The sequence below is a fragment of the Rhea americana genome, unplaced genomic scaffold, assembly GCF_003343005.1.
Source record: "Rhea americana isolate MKP2758 unplaced genomic scaffold, rheAme1 scaffold_467, whole genome shotgun sequence".
NCBI classification, from domain to species: Eukaryota; Metazoa; Chordata; class Aves; order Rheiformes; family Rheidae; genus Rhea; species Rhea americana.
In genome coordinates, this window is record NW_028186609.1 from 95,492 (window position 1) to 106,225 (window position 10,734).

Genomic DNA, 10,734 nt, shown 5'->3' on the forward strand with positions numbered 1-10,734 from the left:
TTTTATGAGAAGTGTGATTTCCTTCTCTCCCTGTGCCAAGTGTACCCCCTATGTGCACATCATAGAAATCACTGAATTCATAAGAATAATCTATCCCATTTTCAAGGAGAATCTCTGTCGATAGCTGGGAAGCAAGAAACTGGTAAAACTGGAGCATGTGATCAAAAAAACCAACTTATTTCTTCTTGAGCTTTATTTATCAGATTCAAAAGCAAGGAAAGGTGTAAGGTCAAATACACCTTGCTCTGTTTAACAATAAAGCTGATTTTGCTATTCTTGTCCCGCAYCACAGTTTCAATGCCCTTCAGTAAACAAAATCAGTGAACTGCTCTGATTTAAAATGTTTGTTTTTCCTTGGTACAGGGAAGATAGGAGAGGAAAGAGGCAGGTTTTGATATCCCAGGTAACTTTACTGATTTGGTTTACACAGCAACTCTGCAAGGAATATCACAAATCATTTGGTTCCAGGGACAGAAAAAGGCAAGGATTTCTTTTCAGTGGTAAAGACAGTTTAAATGTACATTGAATTGTATTTACAGTATTGAAAAAACTCTCGTATATAAGAGCCTCTTTTAACAGTCCATCATATTCATTAAAGGCTAATAAAAGCTAATACGTACCTGAAAAAGTCATCACCTGAAGAATATCCAAGTGACAGCATCCTTAGAGTGTAGCAGAGACTTTATTTATTATGATCGCTAGTCTCTGAGCTTTTGGGCAATCAAATGTAACACAACATTAATTGAATTATTCTAATTATGTTCTTCTATTAAATCCAGTATAATCTAATCAGCACAGCCCTGCAGTAGTGATGTGTTTGTCAGGATTTAAAGAGGGGAAACAAAAAAGAAGGAAGTCTTGCCAGAAAGACTCTGGTAGAGAGAATTCAGCTAACCACAGACAGGCACAAGCAATACATGTGAGCTAAGGGCAGAAGATGGGTACTGGGGAGGTTTCAAACCCAGGCAAGAAGTCTGGGATATATCTGAAACTTCACCTCCACCTAGCTGCTGGCAGAGAGAAACAGCCTTTATTGTCCTTTCCTTTCCAACTACTTTCTTGTTAAAACCACATTTTAGATTCCCAATACAAAGAGTTTGAATGTAAACCCATACAGATACAGTAAAAAGAATCCTTTATTTTACTACATATGCACCTTTATTTTGTGGGCAGAGAGATTTAAAGTAAACTATAAATAGAGCTTTCTGCTGAAACCTATCAGAACATCTACACTGTGGGCTATATCTGTTCAACTTGTGAAAAAGAGCGGGTATTAAATACCCTGCCTTACTTCTGTCACAGCTCAAAGGCTCTTCGAAGCAACAGGAAAATGGCTCCTATACTCATCCTTCCCACATTCTTTGTTTCTGTGCTTTTCTTCCACATGAATAACCCTGTTGCTCAGGTCTTTCCTCAGCAGTGCACAGCTAACATGGTTCTTGACAGTTTCTTGGATGTCCGAAGGCTCTGTGACTAGATAAAGTGAATCTAACTGAAATGCTGTTAAAATGCATTTTGCTGCTGTTGGCAAGCYTCAGTATCCGCATATATAGTTGCCCCGYGTGACAGGACAAGAGGCAATGGGCMGAAATTGAAGCACAGGAAGTTCTGCCTGASYGTGAGGGGGAATTTCTTCCCTGTGAGAGTGACGGAGCACTGGGGCAGGTTGCCCAGAGAGGTKGTGGAGTCTCCTTCTCYGGAGATCTTCAAGGCCCACCTGGATAAAACCCTGTCTAACATGCTGTAGGTGACCCTGCTGATCAGGGCGGTTGGACTAGATGATCTCCAGAGGTCCCTTCCAACCTTACTGATTCTATGAGTCTATATACACTTAGGGAAAGAAAAAAAGAAAAAAAACTTTCAGCAATTAAGCTTTCATTTAATGCATACTGGATTTCAAATAGGGCAAAGAAAGCTTTCTTGTTGTTGGACTGTAAGTCTTCACTAATGCAGGATGTGCATTTCAGCGTTCTTCTGATGTTTAACTTCAGGATTTTAAGGTAATGTTTGTTCTTTACCTTGATGGAAAACTTATGAATACTCCACTTCTGCCTAACTTTGCTAAAAAGCAATATTCTTTCTGAAGTTGAACGAAATCTGTTCACCTAGACATTTTATGCTGGAATGATTTAAACAATTTTTAAAAAGCTGCAAATTGCCACGTGAGCTGCTCTTAATTATGAATATTTGCTTTGACAAGCCTGGAAAGGATGTAACTGAAAACAAAAGCTTTTCTAAGAGAACAAGTATGTCACACAGAGCTCACAAACATTATGTCCATACACTGAAWCAAACAGCCTTACATTTGTTTCAATTATTTATGGCTAGATTGTCAGCTGGCAAGCTCAATGCTACGGGCTATGCAGTGGGGGAGACATTGTGTCTACGCCCTGCACAGCTTATGCTCCTCAGTGTGTCAGTGTAACTAGACTGCCAGGTGTATGGGGGTGGAAGATAGACAAGGCTCTTCCCACACATTGCACCTTTTCCACCTATTCAGGGATATGGGCTGTGTGCAAAACAGCTCTGTGCAATCCGCTTTTTCAGTGCGTGCCAGGCACAGTTGTATGATGAGCTAAGACAAAGGAACTATCAAGAACTTTTTATTGCCTGAATCCCTCATACCCGCACACAACACCAGACAGCCTATTGCCCTCTGAATTTAAGTGCAAGTTATCCAACATTTTGGAAATAAACTGCTACATAGAAGTAGGAGTTGGATGAACGTTCAAAAGACTAAGATTTYACGATGCAAGAGCACTGGTATGTATTATTGCTCATCTCTCTAACCTTAGGACTACAAGTTACCTTTTCTCTTCTTCTTTCCCTTTGCACACTTTGAATTCACAATTTATCACAGCAGTATTCATGTCAAAATCAAGAAGGTAAGAAGGCTCCCTCATCTAATACCAAAAGCAGCGAACACTTAYTTATGTTGCTTTATTAGAGATTATRAAGTGAWTTCCCATATTTAGRGAAAATACTGAGCACAGCTTAACAACAGACTCACCTTCCTAGAACTGACAACTCATAACTGACAGGTTGGTACTGATTTATTTTATCTATCAGCTTCCTATTGTACTGAGGAAGGGAACAGAGATCAAGAGACTCAATTACCTTTCATTAATGAGCCTTCYCTTGGAAGTAGTGATTTCAGTATGGATTACCATTTCATCTTACACAAGCACATGTAAAGATTGATGCAAAGACTAGGAGGCTGACAGACATGGTTTAAATTACGAATTGAATTYATAATTAGTTTTCTTCTATATGTATTTTATAATTGTGTGCAATCAAATGGAAAGGTTTCTGATAGGGTCTATAAATAACACTTACTTGTTTAGACATGACAACTTGYTTTCTAAAAATCTACAGGACAAAGATTAGTTTTTTACCTGTAGACACRTAAACAATAATCCTCAGTGCATTAGTGAAGCAACAACTCCAACACTCTCCATTCATTGTACTATGTCACACAAAAGCTAAATGCCCTACTCCYTCCCTAGCCAGAATGAACTACACAGATATGGGTCCTTGTACATAGTTYGTTTTTCTTGCACTTTTTTTGAGATATCTTAAGAAACTGAAAAAGTTTGACATTCAAAATATAAAGCAGACAATTCACATTATTTTTTCTTTTATTCTCCAACCTTCTAAACAGTATAAGGAGGTATTTGTGTTCTGTTTCAAGGGAGTGCTGCTCTTGTTCTCAAAAYGTGCAGGAAGGAATTCTAATCACCTAAATCTCAAGTGCACAATTGAACTGTTCTGTAATAGTGCCACAAAATATTTTATCTAAAATAACTGTGTTTTAAGGAAAGAATCCTGAGTATTCCTCCATTTTAATTACCTCTCTGGAGAATCATCCTGTTTTTTGAAACCAGGAGGAAGAGCAGGTCCAAAAAATCCATCATCATCATCATTATCATCTTCCTGAATTCTTTTTGGCTTTCTGCACATACAAAGATTTCGGTTAATAATTATTTTGACACACAAGGCAATTATCTACATTTTAAAARGGAAAGAAAAAAAAMMWWAAAMSATTTCAGACAGTCTTAGGTACTAAATATCTTGCTGTTTCCAAGGAAACAGTGAAAARGGATCCAAAATAATTTGGAGCAATTAAAAATTTGGTAGCATAAACCTCACTCCAAAAACACTTTGACATTTAAAAAAATATTAAGAGTGCTTTTGCTGTAGAAAGAATAGTATAATATTGAGAACCATTTTCTATTCACAAAGTAATTTCATATTCAGCACACTTTCTACACTTTTGTACACTGCCTGCATTTTGACTAGTTTTCCTAATCAGTTTTACTAAGACTGAAAAATTGGTGGATAAGAGAACAGGAGAAAAGTCATTAATATGTACTCCAGCATTCATTGAGACAGCATAGTGTCCTTCAAGATCCTTATGTAAGACCTGATACAAACACGCAGAAGTTCTTAGCACAGCAATTGTGAGTTATCAATTCCACTAAATTAGGATATGTAAAGACTCCTGTTACTTGCTAGACAGCTCAATTCTTTCACCACAATTTACTTAACCAAACATATAAACTCATGCCCATGAACAGTTCTTATGACCTCAGTGTAAAGTARTATGCCATACATAGGGCCAAATTCAAGTAACAAATAATTATATGTATTATAAATGGTGTCTGTCCTCAGTATACACAATCAAAATATTAAGGATTCTTTTTACTCTAATTGGAGCACTAAACTGAAAGATAAACATACACAAATTGGATCGTCCTACATAAACTAATTCCACCCTAAGGAGTCACACARGTCAACGTAGCATTCTTGGCCTAGAAGAGCATGGGGAACACRTCATCATGTCTTACTCAGGTACGAGGTTTGCCTTTTTATTTGTATGATATTGTTTCTTTCTCATATTTTATAGGAATACACTTCATAAAATTAGGAAGAAATTGGAACTGATGTAAATACATGAAAGACCTAAAAACATACTAACTTGGGTGTTGGAACTCCTTCTGACTCCTCAGAATCTTTATCTGCCTCTCTGGGTAGAGGAAGAGACTCTGAGTCATCATCACTCTCAGATGCTTCTGAGCTACAGCTGCTTYTATAGCCTGGAGGCAGCGCTGGTCCTGCAACTGAACACCAAGAATTATTTGAGACACTTTATTAAACGTTTCAAATGAATATTATCCATCTTGTTTTTCCTAAAACATAAACCTACTGCTAATTCAATCATTAATATGTATAGCAYTTAGAGAAAATATCTCAACAAACTCCCAGTTATTAAATGATTTTATTCAGCACTATACTGCAATGAACAACCTCTGTACAATACTGTAGTACATTACTAATAAATTATCACATTAGTTACCTTTTGTATATTAGTTATCTTTTGGTGCAGAAATAGAAAGGTCTACTTGTCTAACAACGGACTTAAAATGTATGTGGTCTAAATTGGTATATTAAAAAGAAACAATTACATTAATCAAGCATTTGGAGCTTATTACAGAAGAATCACATCACTTATACATACACAGAATAGGAGGCCACAGATTACTGTAACCTAATTGCCATCYTGCTCTAGGAATGATTTACCAATTAGGGTTATTCCCAGTTCAGCTAAGCATGAATAGCAGGCATAGACTTAAGTACTCTGCTGAATAAGGGATGATTTAGGCATTCAGACTTCAAAGAATCACTGCTGTCAGAAGACCTAGGTGGTGGATGGAGCTCTCCTCATATGCAATCAACCTTTCCCTCTCTGGAATAATGGGATATCCTAGCAAATGAGAAATTCAGAGACTAACACTGCTAATGCGTGTGAGCTGGCACTGGCATTGCCTTCATTAGCATGCACAGTTATGGTACAACTCACACTGTAGGATATAGGACCACGTATATTGAGTCCAGAAGTAGTTTAGCCATATTCAYCTGGCACTGAAACTAATAATGACTGCCCCCCAAACAAGAAACTTGATACAGATACCCTCATCAGYGCAGCACAGAGCCAGCTGGAGTAAGGAAAGTCTTGCAATGATCTCAAGCTAAGAAGCCTTCCCAGATCCAGGTTAGAGCAGGTAGAGGTTATACAAAGCATGAATAACTTACCCATAGATTAATTTGATTGTACTAGTAATTTAACTTTCTGCAAGACAGATGCCACACCTCCTTYTAAGACTTCAAACACTGATTCCAAGAGTGACAGGGCAGAAAGATGTTTGGCGGGGAAACAGCATTGCTAACTTATGGATAGTCAAGGGTTAGATGAAAAGATGAGGTGCAATAAAATCGCATCAATGAAAATTACATCTCCAGTTAAAGAATTGCAACCTTTTTGACAGTGCAAAATAAACTAAATTTAGATTAAGGTTCCATTTTTAGCTGACAAAGGCTAGTCAGAAATTGAGACCTTCAAATGAGCTTTATGAAGCTTTGATCTGTCTTTAATGCAAGACACAGAACTAGGTAAATTGTGCAGCATCACAGGCAGATCTGCCACTTATTTTGGTTCTGTTTTAATTGCAATGACTTTAACCAGGACATGCAAATCCAATTCCATACCAAGGAAGGAAAAAAGGAAAAAAAAAATCTGTAACAGTAAGTTCAAGATGAGAGGGAATCAACAGATGAATGATAAATAGAAGTGCAGGCTACTATTAAGAAGCCTCTCATTTTGGTCTGAAAAATCACTATTACAATAAAGTTATTTATTCATTTTTAAATCAACCGCTTTCTCTCACTCACTGGTACTCGGATACGTAAAAGAGGAACTTCATTTGCCCTGAATGRAGAGAGGATAAGAGAAAAGGATTTGGGGTGAAAGAAGCAACCTGAAATGCAGTCTGATGGATCTGATACTGCAAAGGAATAGAGAAATTGGGAGTGGCTATGTAAGCTAAAAAGAAAAAGTATTTAAGAAAGGAAGCTGGTCCCACAGACACTTTCTCTAGCATCAAAGCCAGTGTACATGTTTTCTATCTCATGATTCTTCTATACTACTCCCTCCATTATGCTGGTACAATTGTTTGTGTTGACTGTGCAATAAATTAGATCAGTGAACTTAGCAGGCATAAAAATAACACTGCAAAAAACCAGCACTCCCCTGAAAGAACTGTTTGTTCATGGAATTACAGCCTAAGCAGGACAGCCAGAAACAAAAGACAGACAGGGACTGGTTCAGCAAGGAAACTGGCATTTAGAGCCTGAGGATTGGGGAATGGTCATTTGGACACCATGAAAGAAATGGAGCAGAGACTGAGAGCTAGCCACTCAAAGAGAACGGGGATTGAAAACAAACGTGGAAATGGAGACTGACTGAGTCTAATAATCAGCAAGAGCAAGGATGGAGATACAGATTTGCAAGAAAGGAATGGGAGGGGAAGGGATGGGAACTGCTGAGCACAGATGGAGGGAACAAAGAAAGCGAACAGTAAGGAGAGAGACTGAGATTTAATGAAAAGTCTGTGAATGAAATTCCYTGGAAGCCACAGGAGAGTGTAAAGATACAGATCAAAGGGGGAARTGAGAAGGGCTCAAAGTGCCAGGAAAATAAAACCAAGGAGCTGAGGAAGAGGCACAGAAGCAACAATGTCAGAGTTAAGAGGAAAATGAAAAAATAACTAGAACTTAGAGCAAACTCTGGGCAGGAGAATGGGATAAGAAAATGCGAGGGGAAAACYCTGGGGATGGAGATATAAAGGAAACAGAGCCAACACACATTACAGGTCAGACTAAAGTGAATGTTTCAACAGCTGCTAGAAGGGGCTGCTATTACAATTGCTCCAACTTGCTTCTTCATTAAGCTGGCTCTGGTACCTATCCAACTTAAAATTCACAAGCCAGTGGAGATTTTTTTTTTTTTTTTTTTTTTTNTTTTTTTTTTTTTTTTTTTTGCTAGGTTAATTTCTGTTGTATTTACTGAGTTCAAGCAACTTGTCATGCCACCAGACAGGCACTGGAAATCTCTCAAGGACAGAGCACAAAATTAGAAACAAGGCTTTTACCTTCAGCAGCAGCTCAGATCAGCTCAGACATATCACACACATGCATTTCTGCTTTAACAAACTTGCTCTCCCCACTGAGAGACAAAACTGCCTTCTGCCTTCCTGACCTCCTCTCATTATTTGTAGCTATTTCCTGGCATTTCTCTTGTGCTTGTACAAGAAAGAGGACAGTATGGAGGCAGGAATGAATAGGTCAAAGCGAGTATGACTCTTGTTGGCAGCATTGATTTAGGTCAGCTTCAAAGAATCATTGTGAGATGAAGAATGAGGTGATGACTGCATCCCTCAGACAGGACAACGACAAACTGAAGAGGCTTTCGAGACTGTCCCATTAACATTCGCTCCCCTCCAGGTCCTGAAAAAGATGCCAGGGGTTGAGTACCATCAGTTTTCTCATGCTAGCAATGGATGTTGATAGTCCCTGACAGGGTCTGTTTGAGCTCCCTCTAGTGCTGATCTACGGGCAGGACAGCAACTGGCCCTTTCCCTTAGTTATTCCACTATCCTTAGTTGCTGAGATGCACAAGATGAACCAACCCAGATTCTAACTCYGCTCAAGATTCACAGCTCGAACCACCACATGCAAACAACAACGCGATGCCACAAGCTGAAACTACTATATCTTCATTTTTTTAAAATAAGAAAAATGCAAGAAATTACATGCTAAAAATTACAACCATTAATGGAACCGTATCTTACCCATATAAAGACGACAAAAGTGTTAGTTTAAGAGCAGATCAACATACACATTTTCTTTCATTTCATACATCTAATATGGTGATGTCATGTCAAAGATAGATGACATTAACAAATGGCTATCTTTAGTCTCACATTTATAGTAATGAAAGAAAACTTTTTGATGMAGTACTCAGAACATGCCCAAAGTTCCACTTTGTTGTTGGGAGATGAATACTAAGATAGAAGCCTAAAACAGACATGGTTTTAGACACAAACAAAGAGCAGCTCGAATATCAGTGAGACTGTAAGAAAAAAAAAACTCAGGAAAATACTTCTTAGCTCTGGTTAAAAGAGTCAAAAGATCAAGTATCTCTTAGAACACAAGAGGCAATATTTATTGAACATGCTTTAGGCCAGCTCTGTCTCAAGACCCACTAAGCATCACACTGTACAGAAGATGCTTAGTTACATGGCAGCCTTGCCATGTGATTTGGCTGCTCAAAACCTCCATTTGCAGGACTTCATCAGAAGCTGTGCTTCTACATAACAAAGTGTGTCACATCCAAGCACCCACACCTCTTCTTCCCTCTCTGCACTGCAGCAATCTGCCTCCTGTGTTGAACAGATACAGCTATTTATGGAGACATACTGCAAGTGGGATCCAGGAACTGGTCAAACTTAATAGTTACACAAYTTTTTCTGTTTTTAGTTGTTTAATTTTTTTTAAGGCAAATCAGTTCCTTTGCTCACTTCACAAAGAAACACTCAAGCAGCTGTGCCAGCACAACTATGACACTAACRTTCACAGGACAAAACATGGACTAAATAGGCTTAATGTCTTAGATCAGATATTGCCAAAACACCACAAAGCCATGTCCAAATGACAATTTTGAATTATTTTGTTAAACAGACTCAAATACAATTTGTAACACATATCAGTATGTTCGTTAAGAGATGGGAAATAGGTATCAGCACAAATATGTCACGAGTGGGAAAGACTGCATCAGCTCTAATAATCGTGTCGTCCGACAGTCGTGTTCAGCACACATCCAAGCTACAGACAAGCAGTGAGCACCTGGAGCCCRGTGCCGCTATGGTATCAGTTAGGGCAAGCAGCTTGGCTCTCTCCTCCCGTTGCTCCCTCTACTGGATTGGAAACTGAGAAGAGCAGATGAAAACAGTGAAGCTTTACCTATCAACGCTGCTGTGTTCTGAATAACGAAATGACCCCTGAAACATAGCCAGAAACCGAGCATACACAACAGTGGTCAGAGCTCCAATCGAGGATAGACACTCTTCAGGCTCAAACTACTACYGCTATAGATATTGTGTAGATACAGAAAATAAGGAGTGTCAGTGAGAGAAACAGCTCCACAGCAGAAYAGCGCGGCTGGTCTCAGGTGGGATAGAAAATTACTTCCTATGTAACTGCTCTTAACATTAGAAACCTCAGCGCATCAGGCACTACAAACTCACTGCTTCTGATCACAAGTGAACAGTCCTATGTCCTGAAAAAGGCTGACTGAATTTTCARGAAATATTTTAGCTCGATAGAGGAAAAGATGCTGCAAAATCTAATGGCCAGTACCCTTTTTGCTCCCCACTAACTTTACAACCTGAAGCTACTGTAGAACACATCAGCAAAAAGCACATCTGGGAATTGAAAAGTAAAAATGAAAAACGAATTGGCTCAACTACTTTTTAAAACAGACTTGAATCGGTTTCACGCCTGCACTATCCAGTCACACGAATTCTTTCCTAAAGGAGTCACTGTAAGAACCAGCCGCGCAGGTTAGCTTCCTCTAGGAGTCACAGCGGTGCCGTAAGCAGCTTCGAACAGCTCACTGCGGCCGTGCCGCAGCTGTCACACCGTCCTCTCCGGCGGCCACAAACCGCTCCCGAGCCCGCGGCGAAGCTTTCCGCCGCACCACCCGCTCTCTCGCCACAGCGGCGGCGCCGCCGGGGATTGCGTCCCCCTCTCCCCTCGCCCCCCCTGAGGGATGGCCCCGCTGCCCGTTAGGCGGCGGCGGCCGCACGGCCGCGAACAGCCGTTGGCGGGGGCGGGGCC

General features: G+C 39.6%; 1 protein-coding gene across 1 annotated transcript in view; it reads right to left on the minus strand.

The window, feature by feature from the left end:
* The window catches only part of GPALPP1 (GPALPP motifs containing 1), a 14,179-nt gene extending 8,269 nt beyond the window's left edge, over positions 1-5,910 (minus strand). The window contains exons 1-3 of the mRNA XM_085316358.1: positions 5,861-5,910; positions 4,979-5,146; positions 3,851-3,952 (exon numbers count right to left, since the gene is read on the minus strand). Coding sequence (XP_085172484.1) covers positions 3,851-3,952; positions 4,979-5,146; positions 5,861-5,910 — 320 coding nt within the window. The remainder of the gene's footprint in view (positions 1-3,850; positions 3,953-4,978; positions 5,147-5,860) is intronic.
* Between the last annotated feature and the right edge of the window lie 4,824 nt (positions 5,911-10,734).